General features: G+C 51.3%; 10 protein-coding genes across 10 annotated transcripts; 5 read left to right on the plus strand and 5 right to left on the minus strand.

Annotated features, from left to right (window-relative positions):
* Window positions 1-205: 205 nt before the first annotated feature.
* M437DRAFT_47264 (putative nuclear condensin complex subunit Smc2) lies at window positions 206-3,909 on the minus strand (the record flags this gene model as incomplete). Its single annotated transcript, XM_041021423.1, has 4 exons — window positions 206-1,525; window positions 1,580-2,029; window positions 2,082-3,789; window positions 3,842-3,909. The coding sequence occupies 4 exons, from the start codon at window positions 3,907-3,909 to the stop codon at window positions 206-208; spliced, it is 3,546 nt and encodes a 1,181-aa protein (XP_040880632.1).
* Window positions 3,910-4,147: 238 nt separating this feature from the next.
* Window positions 4,148-5,931, minus strand: M437DRAFT_47023 (secretory pathway gdp dissociation inhibitor; the record flags this gene model as incomplete). The annotated part of the gene is made up of 8 exons (XM_041021368.1): window positions 4,148-4,239; window positions 4,296-4,559; window positions 4,607-5,158; window positions 5,214-5,556; window positions 5,610-5,637; window positions 5,691-5,750; window positions 5,803-5,827; window positions 5,886-5,931. 8 exons carry the CDS (start codon window positions 5,929-5,931, stop codon window positions 4,148-4,150), a joined length of 1,410 nt encoding a protein of 469 aa, XP_040880633.1.
* Window positions 5,932-6,399: 468 nt separating this feature from the next.
* On the minus strand, window positions 6,400-6,968 carry M437DRAFT_12313 (MRP-L47-domain-containing protein; the record flags this gene model as incomplete). Its single annotated transcript, XM_041018654.1, has 2 exons — window positions 6,400-6,546; window positions 6,597-6,968. Coding segments are annotated over 2 exons (519 nt in total), but the record flags the coding sequence as incomplete, so codon positions are not given.
* A 1,053-nt stretch (window positions 6,969-8,021) lies between these two features.
* M437DRAFT_74852 (poly-binding protein 4) lies at window positions 8,022-9,122 on the plus strand (the record flags this gene model as incomplete). The annotated part of the gene is made up of 2 exons (XM_041026314.1): window positions 8,022-8,385; window positions 8,434-9,122. The coding sequence occupies 2 exons, from the start codon at window positions 8,022-8,024 to the stop codon at window positions 9,120-9,122; spliced, it is 1,053 nt and encodes a 350-aa protein (XP_040880635.1).
* A 1,092-nt stretch (window positions 9,123-10,214) lies between these two features.
* M437DRAFT_46603 (uncharacterized protein) lies at window positions 10,215-14,573 on the minus strand (the record flags this gene model as incomplete). Its single annotated transcript, XM_041021296.1, has 2 exons — window positions 10,215-11,886; window positions 11,935-14,573. The coding sequence occupies 2 exons, from the start codon at window positions 14,571-14,573 to the stop codon at window positions 10,215-10,217; spliced, it is 4,311 nt and encodes a 1,436-aa protein (XP_040880636.1).
* Window positions 14,574-14,895: 322 nt separating this feature from the next.
* M437DRAFT_47207 (uncharacterized protein) lies at window positions 14,896-15,084 on the plus strand (the record flags this gene model as incomplete). The annotated part of the gene is made up of 1 exon (XM_041021408.1): window positions 14,896-15,084. A coding segment is annotated over one exon (189 nt), but the record flags the coding sequence as incomplete, so codon positions are not given.
* Window positions 15,085-15,301: 217 nt separating this feature from the next.
* Window positions 15,302-16,543, minus strand: M437DRAFT_47244 (Methylthioribose-1-phosphate isomerase; the record flags this gene model as incomplete). Its single annotated transcript, XM_041021417.1, has 2 exons — window positions 15,302-15,965; window positions 16,020-16,543. 2 exons carry the CDS (start codon window positions 16,541-16,543, stop codon window positions 15,302-15,304), a joined length of 1,188 nt encoding a protein of 395 aa, XP_040880638.1.
* A 346-nt stretch (window positions 16,544-16,889) lies between these two features.
* M437DRAFT_46747 (aldo-keto reductase) lies at window positions 16,890-17,851 on the plus strand (the record flags this gene model as incomplete). The annotated part of the gene is made up of 3 exons (XM_041021314.1): window positions 16,890-17,402; window positions 17,458-17,643; window positions 17,705-17,851. The coding sequence occupies 3 exons, from the start codon at window positions 16,890-16,892 to the stop codon at window positions 17,849-17,851; spliced, it is 846 nt and encodes a 281-aa protein (XP_040880639.1).
* Window positions 17,852-19,235: 1,384 nt separating this feature from the next.
* On the plus strand, window positions 19,236-20,311 carry M437DRAFT_14542 (TPT-domain-containing protein; the record flags this gene model as incomplete). Its single annotated transcript, XM_041018769.1, has 3 exons — window positions 19,236-19,258; window positions 19,319-20,015; window positions 20,078-20,311. Coding segments are annotated over 3 exons (954 nt in total), but the record flags the coding sequence as incomplete, so codon positions are not given.
* Window positions 20,312-21,479: 1,168 nt separating this feature from the next.
* Window positions 21,480-22,598, plus strand: M437DRAFT_47063 (uncharacterized protein; the record flags this gene model as incomplete). Its single annotated transcript, XM_041021377.1, has 2 exons — window positions 21,480-22,216; window positions 22,307-22,598. 2 exons carry the CDS (start codon window positions 21,480-21,482, stop codon window positions 22,596-22,598), a joined length of 1,029 nt encoding a protein of 342 aa, XP_040880641.1.
* Window positions 22,599-23,228: the final 630 nt, after the last annotated feature.

Here is a 23,228-nt window from a genome sequence, read left to right on the forward strand (position 1 = left end):
TATCCTAGGTCTTCATGAACTCTTTGAACCAGCAAAAAACTCCCACACCAAACCCCTTCCTCAAACACCCTCGAGCAATACCCATCCAAAGAACGAAACAGAAAAGAACAAAAAAAGCATCCCAAAAACATCAGATCATCCTATTGACAATACGAGAAAAGACCTCCAAGAACCACAAGTGGAGTAAAAGAACCAACCCATCTCTTTACTTCAAATCCCCAGGCGTAAGCACCTGAACCACCGACGTACCATCCGAAAACCTCGTCTTGAAAATCTTGTTGGCGTTTTGGAACATTCCATCCTTCAAACTAACAACAATAAACTGACTGCCCTTAAACCTCGTCTTGATTAAGCGTCCAATATTCTGTGTGTGTGAGAGATCCAACGCGGCATCCACTTCATCAAGGATATACATTGGAGCAGGTGAGTACTGCAACAGGGCGAGGATAAGCGATAATGCGATGAGGGAGCGTTGGCCGCCGGAAAGTTCGGTGAGGGATTGTTTCCACACTTTGCCTAGACAGACTTTCACCTCCAAGCCTTTGGAGATGTCGCCGCTGTCTTCTGGTGGGTCGAGTTTTGCTGTGTTGCCGCCTGGGAGGAGCTCGTTGAAGATGTTGCCAAAGTCGACGTTGACTTTGCTCCATGTCTTGTGTAGGGCTTCTTTCTTGTACTCGTCTAGTTGGGCGATGGTTTCTTCGATCTTTTTCTTGTCGCGGATGACGGTGCGCATCATGTTCTTCAAAGATGCTTCCTTCTTCTCGACACTGTCGATCATGTTCATGACCTTGGGGTTGATCTTCTTCTTCATGCCTTGGAAGCGTTCGCTTAGGCCAGCAAGCGAGCGCTTACTCTCTGCCATGTTCATACCATTGAAGTCGTAGGGTGTGTTGGGTCGGCCGAAAGAGTCGACTTCGTCAGCAATCCATTCGTGTTCCTTCTCCATGGTTTGTAGCGTTTGGTTGGCGGCTTGCTGTTGCTTTGCAAAGTTCTCAATCTGGTGACCAAGCTTCTGTGCCTCAAGCGCTTCCTCCGTTATTTGTGCTGATTTGGATCGTGAGGCAGCTTCGAGATCGGCGAGCTCGGTGTCGTAACCAGACAGTTTCTTTCGCTCGTCATCTAATTGTGCTTGAGCATAGTCGTGTGCGTTCTTGACGGCTTGTCCCTCAGTCATCAGTGACTTCAGCTCCTCTTGTTGAGTCTTGAGATTAACTTCTGCACCCTGGAACTGCTCTTGGGCGGCTGCGAGGTCACTGCCACATTGCTCTGCCTCGAGCATGGCATCTCTCACTTCTTGCTGTAATGGCCTGATAGAAGCAGAGTTCTTGCTGAGTGACTTCTTGAGCTTGTCGAGCGCTGTCTGTAATTCGACAAGCTTGCTGTCCTTGTTATTGTTGAAGTCACGCATATCCTTTTCGATGCGTTTGACCTCTTTGGCTGCTTCGTCCTGACGTGCTTTGGCTTCGACAATGCTCTGCTTGAGCTCAACAATGCCAGCCCTGGTGTCTGCAATGGCTTGAATGATCTGTGCACCCATGTCAGTCCAGAATCAAGGATCGTTACTCATACGACGACATACTGAGGACGACGAGTTGCCGTTGATTTGCTGCTCAGCAAGCGATATTTCATGGCTCTTCAGATCGAATTGTTGCTTGAATGTCCTTGCAGCGTCAAGTTTCTGCTTCTCTTGCGCCATGATGGACTGTAGTTGATGCAGAGCTGCCTGTCTTGAGTCGAGCTCTCGTGTGATCTCGTTCAGTTGCTGAAGAGTGACCAGCACACCGCTTGTCTTCGGTGAGCTACCACCAGACAAAGTACCAGAAGGATCGTAGACATCACCCTCCAATGTGACACTCTTCATGCGTACAGCAGGATCGAAGGTGACCTTTTTAGCAGTTGCAGCATCCTCACAAATGAGTGTGTTTCCGAACACGTACTCCATTGCGGCGTTGACCTCTTCCTCGTATCCAATGAGGTTGAGCGCAAGGTCGCATTTGTTATTTGACATGTTTCTGGCAGCACCAATTTTCTGCGACCAATTAGCATCGTCTTCTCCCAAGTAGCACGCAGTTCAGACTTACCTCAGAAGCAGCGCGGAAAGCAGAGATTTTGTTCAATGGAATGATTGTTACTCGCTTCTTCAACTTGCCGTTTTGGAGCAGTTGCGTACCAGTTTGAGTGGTGTCAACTACAACATTGTATAGACGACCTCCGGCGCAGATTTCGAGAGCTGTGCCTGCCTGTGTGAAGTTCTTGTCAAGATTGAACAGCTGTGCTACCAAACCCTTCACCTTCGAACGATCGAAATTAGGTGTTGGATCGCTGTAGCTGAAGTCAATGTTTGCTACTCGCCTCTTGAGGCCTTCGGCCTGCTCTTTCAGTTCACGGATACGTTGTTGCAGCTGAGATTGTTCCTTGTGCATAGCCTCTTCACGGCCAGGCTCGTAGCCGACTTTTGCGAGCTGAGCCTCCAGCTCCTTTGCCTGGGAGCGAAGGCCATCGAGAGATTTCAACAGGCCAGCGTTCTCCTTTTCTGCCTTCTTAGCACGAGGCTCGTCTTCCTTCAAGCGTTTTTCCAGATGCGAAATCTTGAGTTTTGCTTGTTCTTGTTCGGTCGCCGCGGCACTGAGTCGGTTGCGGGCATCTTGAAGTTGACCTTGGTAACCGCCTTCCTGACCTTCCTTGGATGCAACACCTGTTTGTAATGTCTGGAGAAGTTCCTCCTTTTGCTCAACCTCGGCTGTTTGCTTCTGAAGCTCTGCATTGGCTGCATCGTAACGTTCCTGGAGTTGCTTGTGCAGGTGGGACTTTTGTTCCAGTTGTTTGCTCAATTCTTGCACGGTCGCCTGGCTTTTTGCGCGGTTTTCGCTCTCCTCGGCCATGCTTGACTTCTTGAGGTCCAAGACTGTGGTCAACCTAACCAGCTCGTGGGAGTGTTCCTTGACCTTGTCCTCCAGGGCTTGGAATTTACCACCCTTCCTCAACTCCTTGTCCCTTGCGGCTTTGACCTTGTCCATATCTTCTTGCAGGAAGGCGATTTCATTCTTCAGCTTCTCGGCGTTGCTCTCGAGGAACATGGCTCTTTGTCTCTTGTCGTTAAGATCCTTTTCGCTCATGCGAAGCTTCTCCTTGCTCTTGAGGTAGTCGTATGCCACAACAAGTCGTGTCAGGCGCTCCAGGTCATTTTGCGTCTGCTGGAAGTCAAGGAAGGCTCGTTTTTCTTGTCGCAACTTGTCCAGCTTGGGCTCAATTTCGTCACGCAGAAGCTCCATAATCTCCTGAACCTTCATTTCTTTCTTTGCCATGGTACGGAAAGCCTTGTCTCTGCGATCCTCGAACATGCGTGTTCCTGCAGCCTCCTCGACCATTCCTAGAATTTCCTCCTTCTTCATGTTCAAGACTTTGGTGATGCGACCCTGCATGATCAAGAAATTGGGATTGTTGATGTTGAGTTGGACGGACTGGAACAGGTTCTGCACGGTGGTTTGCTGAGCGCGGTGGCCATTGATCAGGTACTTGGAAGTGCCACCGAGGACGATTTGGCGAGTGACGGAGATGGTAGGGTAGTCTTCGAAACCGATGGGCGACTTTGCCTTGTCCTTGTTGTCGAAGACGATGGTCACTGAGGCTTTTGTAACACCGGCCTGACCGCGCTTGTAGATGAGGTCCTGCAGGTTTTGGGCGCGAACGGTCGTCATGTTGGTGATACCGAGAACGAAGCATATTGAATCGAGGATATTGGACTTGCCACTACCGTTCAGACCGGTGATGGAGTTGAAGCTCTCGTCCCTTTGCGCAAGTCAGTTGTCTGTCAATTTGGAAAGCGCACTTGGAGACGCACCAGCCCGAGATGACGGTGCGTACGGCATATGACTTGAAGCCGTCGATGATGACTTCGATCACCCTCATCTTGTCGTTGCTGGCGCTGGGCCACTGCGTGTGTTAGTTGTGGTCGTCAAGAGTGTTTTCTGCGACGGGCTTCCAGTTGTTTACGATGACTTTGTTTACCACCGACGCCCGACGGGCAGCTGCAGCCGACCGAACCCCTCCCGAAGCTTCATCACATGTCAAACATGCAAATAATTCGAGGGAAAAAAAAAACAAATATAGCATTCGCGCTGGCGACTGTCTAATCAATTGTGATCCATTACTCCTCAGCGACCAGGTTCTGTCCCTCACGTAGACCCTCAACCACCAACTCGTGACCCTCTGCTCTGCGGTAGATGTCGCGAATATCGTCTGCGCAGTCATGTCAGTATACTCGCAACTCATCAACACTGGTTTTCTTGTCTGACCTGTGGTGGTCTCGAAGTGACTGGTTGCGTCGTAGCTTCTCGAGATGAAGATGTTGTCGTTCTCTCCGCTCTCAAGAGGCTCGTAAATGGGGATGGGAGGTCCCATGAACTTCTCCTCGATCTTGCCGAGACGATCGAATCCAGCCTGCAGCTCAAGGTGGTGGTTGCTGTCACCCTCGGCAATAGTCGAGACAATGGCAATGTAGTAGCCCTTGGGAGCTACATTGTGTGCCCATGAGACCATGGCAACGTACACGTCTGTTACTTGTCAGCTCTATAATTGGCTTACTACAGTTTTCTCATCAACTTACCGTGCTTTCTTCCAATCTGCGATTGAGGGATGATAAGCTGAACAGAGTCTGAGTTGTCGGTCTTGTCGATGGGGTGGTTCAGAATGCAAATAGCCTTCAACAAGTGACCGACAGGCTTGACCTTTTGAGGGAAGTACGAGGGGTCTGCCAGGATCTTGCTGCACTTTGTTGTGAAGGTCATGCCCTCACCCTCAGCATCGCGCTCCTTCATAGTGGCCTTGATACCAACAGCCTTGCCATTCTCGTAAAGCACCTCGTCGACATCAGTGTTGAGCATGTAGGTACCGCCGTAGATGGCACTGAGACGAGCGAAGCCCTGAGGAAGTTCGCCCAGACCGTACAGAGGGTAGATGTAGGGTGACTTTCCGTATCTGGCCATCGAGTTGACGTAGAGTCTGATACGCTCAATGGCGTCCTTGGCAGCGCCCTTCTGGTTGATGTATTCATCGGTTGTGTACAGGGCCATGCTGTGACCGATGAAATCTCTTGTTGATGCCTCCAAACCAAACTTGTCGTAAACCTCCTTCATGGTAGACTGGTTCAGGTTCATGCCTATTCCATTGTCAGCCTATACTCCATCCATTCGGCCAGACATGCTGTGACGCACCATTGTGAGTGGCGGGGTCCTCCTCCTTGTATGCGCCAACGAACTCCAGGAACTTCTTTGCTCTTCTCTTCTCAAAAAGACCCATCAGGGGACTGCGGAGAGCCTCGGCGGCATCCGAGGGAACCTTTGCGACGTTGGCCTTGCTTCCGGCGCCAGTCTGGACGTAACTGCCAGCGATCTGCTTAAATTCGAGGTATCTGGTAACATCGGTCGAGACAAGAATGTTGGTGAGTTCTCCGTTGGACATGAGGAGCTTAGGAACAAGGTCGATGTTCCAGTCGTTGGGGCGACCGTACTTCTTCCATGGCTCGCTGCCGTTGTCGTTGCCGTACTTCTTGAAGAGCTGCGAAGAAAGAGTAAGCCAAGTGTGGTAAGGGATGGTCGAGGGAATCATACGGCTTCGATGTTGATGGATGCAGCCTCACTGCGCGACGATTAGTGTGGTGTATCTTGAGGTAGAGGTGGAGGGGTACGCACCCGCCGTAGTGGTCGTTGCGGTCGATATGCAGGACCTTCTTGCCCTTGACACTCAGCACACTGTCGGCTGATCAGCTTCTCTCCCAACAACGTGCTGCTTATGACTTCTCACCCAGAGAGCACACATTCGGTAAGACCTTCATGGCCATGGTTAGCTCTGTTGACCGCTATGGGACGAGTGCGGGGTTATCATACCTGTGCCAAGCACAACGACATCGTACTCGGGGGCGATGTCCTCCATGATTGTGTATGAGACAGGGTATCAAAGACTACAGTGTTTGGGGAAAAGAAACAAGACAGTGGGGTGGTAAATGGTGGTAGAAAGTTGTCTGGAAGAGAGCGAGGCGGGAAGCTCGTCTAGTGACGTTGGTTTGTTTCGAGAGATTAACAGGGGCTTGGCCAAAGCCTCCGCCTGCAATAAACTACTGCCATTTATTTGACCATTATATTGCCTTTTGAGTTTCCTTCATTTTCCTTCTAATTTTGTTGTACAAATTGTCATGATACACTTGGTTGGGTTATGCTACAGGGGGTTGGTTCTACACCCGCGTCTCTTGCTGTGCCTTGGTCTGCTCAGGCACGACTTGTGATTGAGCATCTGGTAGAGACTGTTGCTCGGCCTGCTGTGTTGATTGAGGCTCTTCGTATTCCTGCATAAAGAAAATCAGTCGGTATCACTAGAATTGCATGTCGCACAACGTACCATGAATTCGATCTGCTCGGGCGTGTACGATGGCTCGCCTTCAGCAGGGAATAGGTTGACACTGGGGTCAGACTCGGCAAGCATGCGAGCATCTTCCCAAGCGTACCAGCGCTCAGTGAGAACGTGCTTGATTGCCCTTTGGGTGAGTTTGACCTTTAAGGAGTCAGAAAGCTTGCCCTTCTTTATGGACGCAATCCACCTACCTGGTATTCTCTTTGTTCAGACTCGTAATCACCATAACCTGGCTTTGCCTTCTTTCTTGCATATCTTTCGGTCGCAAGCCTGTTCCTTTCCCGGACACAGACCCACCACAACTTGTGCAAATCCTCAAAGTCCTTCGCTCTCAGCTCAACGATAGTCCATGCTCGGCCGTGGCTGCTGTCATAATCGGGGGTTGCAAAAGGGTATCTGTCGCGATTGAAGAAGCCCCATAGGCCGTGATCGGGGTCTACATCGACTTGGGAACGCTGTTTGCTGTCGGTGACGGGCTTGGGCAGGTCCTCGGGCTTTACAGAAAGGGTCTGGCGAGGGCGGAGACCAGTGCGACGAAGGGCAGATACACCTCTGTTCCTGTTGCCGTCACGACGAGCAGATGCCGGGCTTGTGGTCGAGAATGAAGAAGTGAAGAGAGACGGGAGGAGGAAAGGCGGCGGTAGGGTGGATTGGCGAATTTGCAAGCCCTGTGAGAAGAGTCTGCTTGGAACAGACATTGTGAAGATGTGTGGAGGGCGGTTATGGCAGACCGAGGGCTTGACGACGAGTATAGGCCCTTGTCGCGAATGCAGGCGATGAATTAACATTTCCAGCCAGCGCTCTGCACGCCAAGTCTGCGGTCTGGTGGCCCTTGCACTCTCCTCCGCCGACTGCCCATCCAGCTCCACGTCGTCCGTCTTAAGGTCAATGATACTTGAATCACATCTGTAGCTTCCGATATCGATGGAGACGACTACTGTTTGCATGTGAGAGCAATGTAAATTGTCAATGATGTTTATCTCTAGCATTCGATATTCATGAATTGTCATTTTCCATGTCTCATGGAGATAGATCAAGCAAACAAGAGGACCGAGACACGGAAAGACAAGAGGTCACAGCTCTCGAAGAACGGCATATAGATACAAGGCAACAAGGCAAACATAAATAGACATGCAGTACTGGTATCCGCGCAAGAAGACAACTTGGAAGTACAAGATTGACTCTGATGTTTGCGCAGCACATGGCCCTGAAGCGTAAAGGCCGCTTGCAACCAACCACATGCGGACAGCAGTGGGGTTCGCAGCTGCCGCCGCGAGCCTCCTCCTCACTCGCAGTCCTTTGCTCATCCTCCCCTTCCATCTTGTCTCGCCATAACCCTCTCGCCTCGCTCCAACTTGTGTGCGCCTCGTTCCTCTCAGTCGCCCCTTCTCTCCTCACCCCTCCTCCTTCCTCGTACGTCAACTCTCCATCATCCACCTTCTTGATTGCGCTTGCTAATCGAGTACAAACACAGTCGCACCTCCTCACGAGGCCGCCTTCTCCCACATCTCGACCTTCCCGTCACCAACCTCACAAATACCCATCACCCCACGTCTTGTCTTCGAATCGCCTAGCTCCTCGTGACTCGTCATTCATCGCTCGACCTCTATATCAACATGTCAGACGAACAGCACATCGATGCCGCCCTCGACGGTCTCCACCTCGAGAACAACGAAGATGCCCCTCCTCGCACCGATGACGAATACGCCCTCGCTCAGCTTACTCTGAGAGCTATCGTCTCCTCTAAGGAAGCAGGCGTCATCATTGGAAAAGCTGGCCAGAACGTCGCCGAGCTCCGCGACAAGACCGGTGTCCGCGCCGGCGTCAGCAAGGTCGTCCCTGGTGTTCACGACCGTGTCTTGACCGTCCTCGGCCCCTTGGATGCCGTCGCTTCTGCCTACGGTCACGTAGCCGATGGCTTGCTCAAGGGCGTTCCTCAGCTCGGCATGGGCGGTGTCGCTTCTAACCCCAACACCCACCGTACGTCGCATCACTTCTGCTCCAAATCTTCGACTAACCCCTGTCTAGCTGTCCGTCTTCTCATCTCGCACAACCAAATGGGCACCATCATCGGTCGCCAAGGTCTCAAGATCAAACAAATCCAGGACGCTTCTGGAGTTCGTATGGTCGCCCAAAAGGAAATGCTTCCCCAGTCAACCGAGCGCATTGTTGAGATCCAAGGTACCCCTGATGGCATCCAGAAGGCTGTTTGGGAGATTGGCAAGTGCCTGGTCGACGACGAACAGCGTGGCTACGGTACTATTCTTTACAACCCTGCCGTCAGAGTTGCTGGTGGTGCTGGTGGCGCCCCTGCCAGCAACGGCTCTTCCTACCCCTCTGGCCGCTCCTACAACCGCACCGGCAACGGTACCGACTTCAGCGATGCTCCTGCCGCCTACACACGCCGCGACTCTGCTCCCCGCGCTGCCGCACCTATCGCTGCCGAAGACGATGAGGACATCCAAACCCAGAACATCAGCATCCCTGCTGACATGGTTGGTTGCATCATTGGTCGTGGAGGCAGCAAGATCTCCGAGATCCGCAAAAGCTCTGGCGCTCGTATCTCAATTGCCAAGGCCCCCCACGACGAGTCTGGCGAGAGGATGTTCACTATTACTGGATCCTCAAGTGCCAACGAGAAGGCCCTCTACCTGCTTTACGAGAACCTTGAAGCCGAGAAGATGAGAAGAAGCCAGATGCCTCCTCAGGATGCTTAGTTCGCCCATGTATCGGCACCTGCGCATGCTTGATTTATTCTCTTTGGGGATGCGCTGCCTTGTGTCTTTCCAGAAAAGTTTCTTTTCGGTCACATCACCTTGCGCCTCTGTCCTCTTATCACCCATGGTTGCTCGCCACGACAACTAATATCTCAATTCTCGCTACTCTTTCTTGCCTTTCTTAACCCCGACATCCCTTGTACGTGGCCGCTTCTTCCTTCTCTCGAGGGTGCACCAGTCACTGCCTCATCCGATGACGATTTGACGAAACTCGCGTTTTCTTCTTTTGACTGCAACCACACAAGCATTTCTGTCTTGCCTGACCGACCCAAAGCCTTTTTGCCTCATCAGATGGAAACATCGCATGAGGCCCAGAGAGTTCGGGGGATGGTCTGGGTGTACTAGGGATGTTCTTGTTTCTTTTTCATTACCCCTTTATTCTGCATGCGGAGGCGATTGCTTCGATTATAGCTCGATACCATTTCTATAGTTTCATGTAGAAAAAAGTCATTCCCCGAAGAGGGAAAAGTGCTACATTCATCTTATACTGAAGCGGCGTTTCGGTGACGTTGATTGTGATGTAGGTGTAGAAATGTACAAAATCTCAAGCGATAGCCCGCCCTTCCTAACACTTTTGAACTCGCTTTCCTGATGGTCGCTTCACCAATTTCGGATCTTCCAGTCTACCACACCACCACCTTACTCAACATTAAAGTTCACGAATGTGATTGTCATGATCCCTGTCCAGATATACCGATTAGATAGGTGTCGCAATTCGGTTTTGGCGAATATAGTGGTTTCGAGGTATCTGATAATGGTATCACCCTGTTCATACAAATTCAGCCCCTCCCCAGCGTTGCCCGCTCATTAGTACCATGATTCGTTCAAGACGAATGATATGAGTGTAATTCAACAAAATCAATGGATTCTTCATGATGATTCACACCTCTTTCTGCGTCATCGGACGAATGAAAACACACATCCAAGGCACCAGACTGAAACACATCCTGTGGTATCGCAAAACACTTTGATACAGAAATGAATCAACATACAATGTACAAAAACAACATCAAAACTAATTAATTCTCTATTCTAGTCCAGGACACGACCAGCAGTCGCCGAAGTACTCCTATCCTTGGTAACCGTCTTCTTCAGTCCCTTGCCAAGCTGAATCTCTCCCAAAAGGCCAGAGATGTTAGGTCTGGCACCACCACCAGCTGCAGGAGCCGAAGGCATAGGGGGAGGTGGGGGTGCACCGCCAGCAGGCATAGGAGGTGGTGGAGGGGCACCGCCTGTAGGCATTGGGGGAGGAGGAGGTGCGCCAGTCGAGGGCATTGGCGGTGGTGGTGGGGGAGCAGGTGGCACAACGCCGCCTTCGGGCATGGGTGGTGGAGCAGGCACGTCGGGTGTTGGTGGAGGAAGCGGTGGCAAGGTTGCCGGAGGCGCGGGTGAGGCAGAAGCAGGCGAGCTGCTCTCCATGGCTGATAGTGGGCGTGGTGGTGCCATAGTGCCGAAGAGCATTGAGGCAAGTTGTTTGGCGCTGCCACCAGTAGGGCCGTCGTCGTCCTCGTCGTCAGAGGACTCGGAATTGACAACAGACCAGTCATCGTCATCTGCTGGCTTGACTGTGCGACGGGCCGATGGCGCAGAGGGCTCAGGCAAGGCAGTCTTGTTGGTATCCTGCTGAGTAAAACGGTGGAAGGGGTTGGTGTCAGCGGCAGCAGGTGGTGCGATGGGCGCAGAAGGAGCCGCAGGCTGGTTCATGCTTCTGAAGAACGGATTCTTCGATTCCTCTGGGGGACTAATGACCGTAGCGGGCACTGGTGGAGGGGCAGGAGCGCTTGGAGGTGCAGGTACAGCTTCGACTGGAGGTGCGGGAGACACTTCCCTTGGCAGCTCCTGGCTAGCAGCGGGTGTGCTTTCCATGGGAGTAATGGTCTGAGGTCCATCGTCATCGTCCGAGCTGTCGTCGTTCATGCTCTCAAGCTGCAGTTGTAGCTGTCGCTCTCTTTCTCTAGCAGCTTCAATTTCAGCACGTTGAGCCGCAAGACGGGCCTCCTTCTCTTCGGCCTCCTTGGAAGCTGCTTGTCTTCTCTTCTTCTCCTCTGCCTTCTTGAGTTTGCCCTGGCGGACTTGCTCTTCGAGTGCACGAAGACGTTCAGCAGCAGCCTCACGCTCTTTGCGGAGCTCTTCTTCTTGACGACGCTCCTCATTCTCAAGTTCCTTGGTCTCCGATGCTTGCGCTTCTTGTTGCTCTTTGATGGCCTGTTCCATTTGATGCTGCTCGAATCTTTGAGCTTCAGCCTTGGCTTGTTGCTCTTCTTGCTTGCCAACAGAGTCGCCGCGGTTCTTGCGAGGCGCGGGAGCGGGAGGAGCCTTCTTTCCAAGAGACTTCTCAGGAGTAGGAGGTGCAATGCTTTCTCCAGCCAGTCTCTGCTGTCTCTCCTCTTCTCTGCGAGCATCTTCCTGTTCAGCCTGGCGCAAGCGATCTTCACGTTCCTTACGCTCACGCTCCTGGCGCTGCTGTGTAGACTCAGCAGGCTTAGTGGGAGCCCTCAAGCCCAATGCAGCAAGACGTTCAGCCATGCGTTGCTCAGCTTGCTGCTTGATGAAGGCGGCACGATCCTCTGCAGTTTTGTAAGTGTTGTAAGACCCTCCACGAGGTGTCTCGCTTCTAGGCGCGGGGCTCTCGACACGAGCGCTACCACCACGGCTGACCTCCTCAGCGCGTGGTGAAGCGACACGATCATGAGTGCTAGGAGTCCTGTGGAAGGTTAGAATAGCTAACAAAAGCACGAATCTAGCAACTCACTCGTCCTTTCTAATGCGAGCAGTTCTGCTGCTTCTTTGCATATCGTAGATGAAATCCTTCACCTCATCTTCAACACCAAGACCGTCTTCCCATCTTCTTCTCTCATGCTCGGTCGCAGCGTCTTCGACACCTTCTTTCAGACTGGCCTCGATAGTTCTGCTGAATTCAGTGACGGAGTCTTCAACGTCGCGCACCATCCTCTCGTTCTCCTCTCTTTCAAGGCGGACACGGTTACTCTCATCTTCCAATCTCTTGGCAGCGCCGGCGCCATCATCACCTGAAGCACCAGCAGGAGCAGGCTTGCCTGTGAGCGCGGCAGAACGAGCTTGCATCATTGCCCTGGCTCTTGCCTTGAGACGATCAGACTCAGTCACAGCTCCTCCAGGTCCAGTGCCGACAATGGCAGGAGCTGAGCTGGGGTTAGCCTTGGCATCCTTGAGACGGAACAGTTCTAGTTGAGCATCTGCAATGGCCCTCTCGCAGCGTCGCACGTGAGAAGCCAGCTCAGGCAGGCGATCGGACAGGGTTTGAAGCTGTCTCTTGAGCGCTCTACGTTCAGCGTCTGAGTCGGTGGTGCGGAATCCAGAATTTGGGTGTCCATCGATATCCTCCTGAATGCGACGAATGCGTCTGTAGAGCTCATCTGCTTCCTTGCGGTCCTTGCGATCAAGAGCATCTTCCTCATCGGCTCTGCCCTCGTCCTCAAAGTCCATAGCATCAAGGAGAACCTGTTTCTCACGGATGGCCTTCTTCAACTGATCAACCGACATCTCTTCTGCAGGCTTCTCCTGAGCAGGAGAGGCAGTACGGCCAGGATCGCCTGCGCGACGACGAGCAGCCGAGCGGTAGCCAACGTCCTCATCGTTGTTCTTATAAACGGTAGCATCCTTGCGAGGTCCGGCAATGCTTGCACCTGCGCCTGCGAAAGAGTGGTTCTTGAGGTAGCTGACACCGGTCTTCTGAGGCTGCAAGAATGCACCAGTGCTTCTTCTCGATTGTGCATCGTTTGAGAGATGCGACTTCATGGTTCCAATGGCATCGTTGATGTTCCTAGTAGAAGGAGGCACAAGCTCAGCAGGAAGCTTGGCTGGTACGGGATAACCGTTCAATCTGCGGTAGATCAAATGCATGGCTACAGCGAATTCGTCAAGATTAAGCTTGCCTCTGTTGTGAGGGTCTGACAGGGTCCAAATGCGCTCGAGGTCGTCCTTCTCAAGACCACTCTGGCCGAAGATCTCGATAGCTGTGGCGCCACTGATTGCGCCCTTGCTCAAGCCATCCCAAGCCTTGAACATGTCATCGTAGATCTTCTTCTCATCCTTGGTGATGGCCCAAGGGACTGTGGCGTTACCACGCAGACCAGCAGTGCTGAAACCAGTCTCGCGACCAGGTTGAGGCATCATTTGTTGTTGGAGAGCCTGGAGGTTGGGCAATCCAGAGGCGGGGGCGTTGACAAGACCCCACTGACCAGGACGACCAGTAGGCTGAGCGTTCAAAGGCGCAATGGGGAAACCGGTGGGCTGTGGCGACAATCCTTGAGCGAAGCCTGTCGGCATGGGAGGCATAGGAGGACGAGGACCATTGTATCCCGTAGCTTGAGATTGGAAGCCAGTCTGTTGGGGCTGAAGGCCAGTAGGCTGAGGCTGGAAGGGCTGCGACTGGAACCCGGTGGGTTGAGGCTGGAAGCCTGTAGGCTGGGGAGCCAGTTGCGACAGAAGCTGGCTGTTGGAAGCTTGAGGTTGAGGTGCCTGAATGGAGGGGACATCAGGGAAGCTGGGTGCATTGCTTGCAGGCTGCGAGGAGGGCTGTGCATCGGCAACACCGAATGAGATGATGTCGACCATGCTAGAAACCTCATTCAAAACTCTTTCAGGAAGCTGTGGAGGCAGGTCCTTTCCGGTGAGCTTCAAGTTGCACAGGTACATGGCCAAGGCGAACTCGGGGAAGAGCAATTGACCAGACTTTGTGGTGTCCGAGAGCATCCAGATCTGGGACAAGGCGTCGCCTGGAAGTTTTGAACGAAGGAGAAGGTCCTTGGCCTTGTCGCCGGAGAGAGCCTGCTCATTGCCAACGGCAGACTTGAAGAGTTGCTCGAACTTGGACTGGTCCTGGGCGGTGATGAAGGACAGACGGATGTTCGGGATCTTGGAGGATTGGGACGATGACTGGGTAGGTTGGGTCTGCTGACGAGCAGGAGTGGTGCGGAAAGAATCGGCCATCTGCGATGAGGTCATGCTGGTAGGCTGAGGTCGCTGCTGGGGAGCAGCAGTCGGCTGGGGCGATTGGAACTGCTGCTGCGGCGGTTGCTGCTGTTGTTGCTGGGGAGGGTAGCCGGTGTACTGGGGCATGAGACCGCCTTGGAATTGGTTCTGCTGGGGCTGCTGCTGTTGTGGTGGGTAGCCAGTGGCCTGAGGCTGCAGAGACTGTTGCTGCTGTTGCGGTGGGTATCCAGTAGCCTGGGGCTGTAGAGACTGTTGGTGCTGCTGCATGGGAGGCATGCCGGTGTATTGCGGCTGCATGTAACCTGTAGCCTGAGGGCCGAAGCCACTGAAGGACTGCTGGGGTTGCTGGCCATATTGCTGTTGGCCTGGACGGCCCTGGTTGGCACCGCCCAGGTACGAGTTTGAGCCCGAGAACATGGTCGTTGACCGTCGCGTTCAAGAGGAAGTCGCGAACTTGGAAGTCGAGATTGGGCGACGCAACTTCCGGGGCTGCAACTGCCACGAGGAAGGAGCATCCACTTTGGTCCGTGCACGACCGATGTCAAGGCCGACGTCACCGATTGTTCGAGGTCTTGACTTGCATGTGAAGGCCGACCCTGCTCTACAAGCACTCACAACCACCATAATCAACATGCCGCCCAAGCAGAACGGAGAGACAGAGCATGACTTGCAGGATGCCGACTTTGCCAAGGTATCACACTCTTCAGTCAAACAGTGCTCATTTTGGCCTGGCTGAAACGACTCTCTCCAGGCATTCCAGGAACTCAACCGCGGCGAACAAACTGCCACTGCCCTCGAGAACCATCTCTCTGCTCTTGAAGCAAAAATAGACGAGCTTCTCGCTGCCACCGGTCAACAAGACCAGTCCGAATCTTCCACACAACCCAATGGCACAACGCACAACTCCAACCCTCAATCTGGCTCATGATCTGATCACCCGTCCCATCCCAACTCAAGCCACCCAGAGGGACCAGCCTACCAACGATCCGATTCGGGCTACATCTCGTAAATGTCGTCAGGCACATCATCATTCTACAGTACTCAGAGCCAAGTGGCCAGTGCCAGTCTCGTGAAGACGTTATGTATATAGAAAGAGCTCGGTCTATGTCGAATCTGCGCGCATTTTGGGTATCATTTCTCGCCTTTTAAAGGCCTCCAACAGTCGTGGGCTTCACTTCAGATCCAGAAGCCGCAAAGATATCCTCGAAATGGAACACTCCATCTGATCCCTTCTCCACCACTCCCTTCTCAGTCACGACTCCATCAATCAACTCTGCCGGCGTAACGTCGAAAGCAGGGTTCCATACGTCGATGCCGTTGGCAGCAATGCTAACCGTCTCGATCTGCTTCAGATCAAGAGATGCTCCCTTGACGCAGGGTCCCTTGATCATTGTCATCTCCTTGCCTGCTCTCTCTTCAATCACAATGTCTGCTCCAGACTTGGTTTCAAGGTCGATGGTAGTGCGTGGTGCTGCTACCAAGAATTTGACTCCGTGGTGCTTGGCCAGAATCGCCAGCGAGTAGGTACCGATCTTGTTGGCAGTGTCTCCATTAGCGGCGACGCGATCGGCTCCAACCACAATAGCGGCAATGTTCTCAGTAGGTCCTTTGAGACGAAGCAATGCAGCAGCCATCGAGTCTGTCACCAGAGTTGCAGGGATCTTGTCATGTACCAGTTCAAAAGCAGTCAAACGTGATCCTTGGTTGTAAGGTCTGGTTTCACTGCAGAATGCTCTCTTGAGTGATCCTCTAGCGTGAACAGAACGAATAACTCCAAGAGCAGTACCATAACCAGCAGTTGCCAGAGATCTCGGTCAACGTCAGTATCTGAGTGTATATAGATCTTGCGTAGGAAATACTCACCCAGTGTTACAATGAGTCAAGATGCTGACCTGGTCCTTGCCTCCAGCAGCGTTCTTGAGGATCCAGTCAGCACCGTGCTCACCAATGGCCTTGTTATCCGAAACATCGTCAACGAGCATTTGCTCTGCAGCCTTGACATATGCGTCCTTGACAGAGGTACCAGAAGCGTTTTGGGCTTTGGCAGCATCCTGCACGATCTTCTGCAATTTTCTGGCGGCGTCTGCCAAATTCACAGCGGTAGGTCTGCTAGTGACCAGGTACTCAAGCTTCTCCTTGATAAAAAGCTCAACCTCTTCGGCAATGTTTGAAAGTTCGTTCTTTCCAGCGATGAGTTCCAATTCGACGGCCAGACCAAGGGCAGCAACAATGGCAATGGCTGGTGCGCCACGAGTTCTCATCTCCTTGATGGCGTGCCATGCATCCTGGGCAGACTTTACCTCATCGTAAACTTCTGTATGAGGCAACTGAAGCTGGTCCAGGATATCCAGCTCGCCGCGACTGTACTTGATTGCTTCAAGAACCATGGTTATTGCGATTGTTAAGTTATGTGATTTTGTAAAATGGATGAATAGCGTCTGCCGAATTTCTCTGCCCCGCCAGAATGTTGATTTCTGCCCCGCTGAATGTACTTTGACAGGCATTCGTTGCCTTCAAGATGCCATCAAGACCGCATCTAAAGATGGTCCACGATGGTCCCCACTTGAGTCAACCTTACCGCGCGCGTAGTGTCGTCATTACTTTGTAGCTAGCTCCAATATTTGTTGACCCCTCATGCATGGCTGAGAGGCAATGTCTCCTCTACATCGTCTCTTAGCTCTTTCAAACCACTTACTTGGTTCTACTACAAAGCTTCAGAATCGCGCATTCACCATGTCTTCCCAATTCACTCTCCAGACTACCTTGCCTTTGCCAAACTCGTCAGTCAAGATCCCCGCCCTCGGTTTCGGTGTCTACCAGTCGCATGGCCCTACTTGCAAGAAGTCGTGTTTGACTGCTCTCGAGGCTGGCTACCGTCACATTGACAGTGCGCAATACTACGCCAACGAGCAGTTGGTCGGTGATGCTGTCAAGGAGTCCAACGTTGACCGCAAGGACGTCTTCATCACCACCAAGATCCTGTCTCCAGGAAAGGATGAGGAGGAGACATACCAATCGCTCGTCGAGAGTGTGAACAAGATCGACCAAGGCGGCTACGTCGACTTGTTCTTGATCCACAGCCCTAGCTCTGGTCCCGAGGGCAGAAAGACCTTGTGGACTGCTCTTGAGAGACTGTACAAGGAGGGCAAGACCAAGGCTATTGGTGTTAGCAACTTTGGCAAGGGTCAGATTGAAGAGCTGAAGTCGTTTGCCAAGGTCTGGCCGCCACATGTCAACCAGATTGAGGTATGTTGGATCTGAGATATACTATTGGTTCGTAGAATGCTAATATGCCTTCTAGCTGCACCCCTGGAACCAGCAACGTGTAGCTGTCGAGTACTGTCAAGCCAACAACATTGTCGTTGAGGCTTACTGCCCCCTTGTCCGCAACCAGAAGGCCGACGACCCCACGCTGAACTCGCTGGCTGAGAAGTACAAGAAGTCGACTGGTCAGGTCTTGATCCGTTACTGCTTGCAAAAGGGATGGGTAAGTCGACTTGAGATCATATATTGCGCAAGACAAACGGCGATGCTGACACACTTCTCAGGTCCCTCTTCCCAAGAGCGACACCCCCAGCAGAATCAAGGACAACGCCGACATCTACGACTTTGAGATTAGCAAGGAGGACATGAGCAAGCTTGACGATCTAGACCAGGGCGCTGCAGGCGCCATCGTTCAAGCCGTAGACAACTAAAAAACAAAGGCGTCGAACCTGCCAACTCAAGCGAACGGAGGAAAAGGAGATTAATGAGTTCATGCAAGAAATCCGCATGACAGCTGCAGCAATTACATCTGTGCATGTAGGAGCACGCATACACCCTAGAGGCGTTCGCAGCGTTGAGAAAAACAATCCCAAAAGTAAAACTCCTATTTTATCCTGCCCTTCGTGAGGTTTCAGATGCGTCGTTGCGATGGAACTGTCAAGAAAAACGGTCGTTGCGACGCTCCAAAAGTGATGCGATGAGCCGATGCATATATGTACACAAAGAACCTTAAGGCACACGCGTTTACTCGTTTTGTAAATTCATCTTCAAGGGTCAATCTATGCCTCATTAAATATAGATCGGCGCTGATCACATCTCGTACTCTGAGTTTAATGACACCTCAGGTCGGCGTACGGCATCGTGCGCCATATACGAGAAACTCAGCTCCCAAGCCAAGTTCGCCGCAAAAGGTTGTTTGGCTGAGCCTCGTGTAGCTTTGAGCTCAAAGAGTCATAGCACGCATGCTCTGGTGTCACTTGATCTGCTTCTCGTTCGGTCACCCGGTCTGTTATTCTGAGTATACCATAGCAGCTCGATCGAATCGTTCTACGATACCCAATACAATCTGCTTGCTCATCCGGCGCATCCAGAATGGACAACAAACGGCGTCGTGTTTTGAAGCGACTTGTTCCAGGTACTAATTTTGGCGTTTTTGTTCCTGCAAGCCCGCAGCCTCGCCGATAGTTTACAGCTCGACAGGTACCAGCAGTTCCTTGTTTGGTGGGTGCGTTGTGGTGGGGGTGCTGAGAATATCACAATCACCGTTTTGCGCTGCCCTGCCCACGCTTTTTAACTTTGCTGCCACATTGGCTGTCCGCTTCGCTCCGGAGTAAGCACGATGATGGTACAGGACGTTAAGGAAATAAGCCCCAAATCCTTCTTCGTATCGCCCTAGAACGAAAAATAAACTCTGTATTTGAGAGGAAATGGACAAAGGTACAGTAAGGGATCAAAAAGCCACTCGGTCCACTCCCTAAAAGTCTCGTATTCAATCCCCTTGCTTTCAGATAGCAATATTGTGGGCGGCTCTACTCATGTTATAACACGCATCCTTCCCTTTCGTATATGCGCCCGCTCTTGCCTTTCTTTGCTTCTTCTCCCACACCCGAAGCAACATTTCCTTGTGCGACAATATTCTTCTTCTTTGGATAACTTGCAAATCAACAGCAGCGTAAGATGGGTTCAGGAATCTTGGATGAGAAGACGGAGCAGAACGCACCATTATTATCGCCGGACGAATACGCAAACGAAATCAGCGAGAGCGAGAGTGTACATAGCGAAGAAATGGTTACCGAGCCATCAGCTGTATCATCGCTACATCCTGCGTTTTTCATAGCGTAAGTTGACACGCAAGCATATCACCACCTCATCACTCGACTAACATGCGAAATCCTCAGACTATGGATTGCTATGAGTTCTCTGGTCATCCTCTTCAACAAATGGATGCTCGACAAAGCCAAATTCAGATACCCGATTTTCCTTACCTCATGGCATATGTTCTCATCTGCTTTGGTAACGCAATTCATGGCCCGCTATACTGGATACCTCGATTCTCGCCATAAAGTTCCCATGACGAAACGAACATATATGCGCGCTATTGTCCCTATCGGTTTATTTTTCTCGCTCTCCCTGGTTTGCGGCAATGTTACGTACCTCTACCTGAGCGTCAGCTTTGTGCAGATGCTCAAGGCCGCAGGACCTATTGCTGTACTCCTAGCTACCTGGATGTTCCGCCTTGCCGAGCCTTCGCTGGCTGCTTTTGGAAACATCTGTATTATCACTGTTGGTGTGGTCATTTCTTCCCTGGGCGAAGTCCAATTCAACGTTCTCGGTGTCGCATACCAACTTCTGGGTATTGTGTTCGAAGCCACTCGTCTGGTCATGATCCAGCGATTGTTGTCTGCAGAGTTTAAGATGGATCCTCTGGTTTCGCTTTATTACTTTGCTCCTGTGTGTGCTGTTACAAACGGCGTTCTGGCTTTGATCTTCGAGGCTCCACACATGACTTGGGCAGACTTTGAGCGTGTGGGTGTGTTTATGCTGCTTTTGAATGCAGCAGCAGCTTTCTTGCTCAACTTTGCTTCATTGCTTCTGGTATGATTTCCCCCTCGATGCAACAACAGAAGAAACCCAGAAATGCTGACACCAACCTACAGATTGGCAAGACCTCTTCTCTTGTCCTCACCCTCAGCGGTGTGTTCAAAAACATCATGATCGTCTTTGCCTCTATGCTCTTCTACAACGACAAAGTCACCAGCATCCAATTCATGGGCTTCTCAATCGCTCTAGGTGGATTGGCTTACTACCAACTCGGAGGTGCACCTGCTGTGCGTGGTCTTTGCTCTCAAGCCGTGGCCAGGTTCTCGGACTACAGGAGACCTAGTGAAGCAGACCCTGTATCTGCTATTGAAGCTCAAGAAATCGTTGTGACGAGGAAGAGTGAGGAGGAAGTTAAGAGTCCTGGGCTTGCTAATGTCAAGAGTGCTTGAGTTGATGGTTTTTGAGTATATAATGTCCTATCTTTTCTTCTTCTCTTCTTTGAACAATATTGATACACCTTTTTGACAGGATTCATTTCTGGCGTGCCTCCATCAACAGCAAACGCTACTGTTCGTTCCTTTAAGATCTACTGTGCTTCATAAACTACTCTGAGGCCCTATCTCGGTCAATATCGTCCATCACGGACCTGTTGTCGTATCGTTTTAGGGCGCCTATCCAACGGCTCGCACTTTGCTCACATTCGGCAATACATATTAACGGCACGTTATGGCAGGCCGAGTGTAGTATTGCCATAGATGAGTAAAAGAATTCAAATAGAACGTCAGAATGAATCTGGGTTTCTTTCATGGAGGGATTGCGTTTACTGCGCACGATGATATGGAGAAGAGATGGAGAGAACCTCGTGTCACCTCCAAGAAGCTCGTTGGCGTCGGTCAAAATCTCATCAACATCTACGCCCCATCATTTCCTTTTGTTCTCTTTCTCTTCAACTATTTCAATGAATCCTATGCTTGATGCAATCGCATCTCCGTCATCGCACAGAACCATCAGGAAAATCCTGTGCAGCACAGCATATTGTGCAGGATGGGATCACGAAAGCCTACAGCTGGCTGCGATCAATTTTATTTCCGGTTCTCGTCCGTCGAAGCAAAGCCTCAAACCTTCAGCCACATTGATATAGACACAATATGACAACAGCCAAGGAGGAAGGAAGGGGAAGAAACAAGATGAGGTTGTGATCGACAATCACGAGTCGCGCAGGCAGCTTGGCACGAGGCTGAATGTTCACACAGCCCGATCAGACCCTCATCTTCTGGACAATCCTTCGCGAAGGATTCAACACTGCCACTAAGCAATGGTCGGCCTAAGACATGAGTAGCACTGTGATGTAGGTAGGATGAGGGGCACATATAAGGTCAGATTTCCTGCCTCAGGTAGGTAACAATCTGTTAAGCATTACGTTTATCTCCCGACTTTTACTTGTACATCCATCAGCACCATCTGATCCAACTTCGATACGAACTTGAGGATAACAAACACTAAATACAACATACCATCATGAGCTCCAGACTCATCGAATCACTTCAACACGCGGCGGGAAAGAATCAAGAACTGCTTGCAATCCTCTCGCAAACAGACAATGCCCCCTCAGCTCTCAAGCAAAATTCGACATACATCACAGACCTGCAAAACCAAATTGCAGCCACAGACAAAGAAATCAAGCGACTGCACCGCATCACAGAAGACGAACGCAAAGATCACATCAAGTATGAAGAGAGCACTTTCACGCGCTACATGTACAAGATGCGTGGCAAGAAAGGCCAAGCCAAATTCGCCGAAAAGGCTGGAAAGGAAGAAAAAGAATTTGTAGAGGCATGGCAGAAGGAGCGTGAGACCCAGGAATCGCATGCTGAGCTTACCAGAGCTTTGGCAGATGCTCAGCAAGAACAGCAACGTTTGCAAGGCGCAACGGCTAGACACGATCAAGCTCAATCCGAGCTCGATAGGCTTTATTCTTCTATCTTTGATGGCCCTACACCTGAGGTACCTGGCGAAGACCAGCTCGAGTCAAGTCTGCAGAACAATAAGCAATGGGCCGACAACTGCACACAACATCAAAATCTGCAACGACGAGCTGCTGAGGCATTACACGCAACAGTGCAACACCTGGAACGTGCAGCAAAAGATATGGATGATGCTCTTGACATGTCTCGCTGGGACATGTGGGGCGGCGGCACATTCGTAGACATGATGGAGAGAGACGCCCTCTCCAGAGCCCAGGTCGGTGTTTCTGAGTCCTTGCGCCATATGGACGAGGCTCGTCGTTGCCAACCCGCCATTCCTCCTTTATCTGAGATCAACATCGACAACGGGCATTTCATCAGTGATGTCCTCTTCGACAATATCTTCACCGATATGGCCCAACACGACCGAATCAAAAACTCAGCTATGCAGTTGCACAAAGCTTTGCAGCAGTGCAAAGAGATACTCGAGAAGCAAAAGCGCACATATCATGAAGCTGCTGCCCAAAGTACACAGGCTACGGAAGCCTTGAACAGTTCTCGCTTTGAGCTGCAGCGGATCAGAGCAGAGGCATTTGAGAGATTTGCTGGCCAGGGTGCTCCTCCACCGTTCCACCAGGCTACTGCGCAGTATGTTCCTCCTCCAGCATATTGAGTTGAACAGTCTTTGCTCCCACCTTGTACGATTTGATAGCTATTGCTTAGCAATTCACGATACTTTTTAGGAAAAAAGAGCGAGGTTTTCAAGGAGATAGCGTCTGACAATAGCCACTTATCTGCCCTAGAAATATATTTGTATCTTCAAGCTACATCCTCGCCGTGTGTTAACACATCTAGTCAGCTATAGAATGCACAATAGTATCAGGAGACAGGGTGGTATCCACTCAGAGAAGCGATATTCTATCAGCCTTCTCTGGACAAACCTCCACTTTCAAGAACAATTATGTCTTTCTATAGTATATAAAATACTTTTGCCGAAGTGGAAGCCAATCAGTTATGATTTTGGCACATAGGGAGGCGCTAAAACAACCCTGAATAGGCTATGCTCTCGTTTGCAGTGATTGATCAATGTATACATGTAACAATGCACGGCATCATCTAGAAACAGGATAGCATCCACTGAGAAGCGTTCATTTATCAACTCCCTTTAAACACATCTCTGCTTCTCTCAGCTCTCAAGTGGCAAATCGTGCAAGATAGTGGCAAATATGGATATGTTGTTGGTGCAGCCCTTCGTGGAGCGCGATATTGGGTATCTCAACTACTTGACTCTATCTCTCCCTTG

The sequence above is a fragment of the Aureobasidium melanogenum genome (assembly GCF_000721775.1).
Source record: "Aureobasidium melanogenum CBS 110374 unplaced genomic scaffold scaffold_8, whole genome shotgun sequence".
In the NCBI taxonomy this organism is placed as follows: Eukaryota; Fungi; Ascomycota; class Dothideomycetes; order Dothideales; family Saccotheciaceae; genus Aureobasidium; species Aureobasidium melanogenum.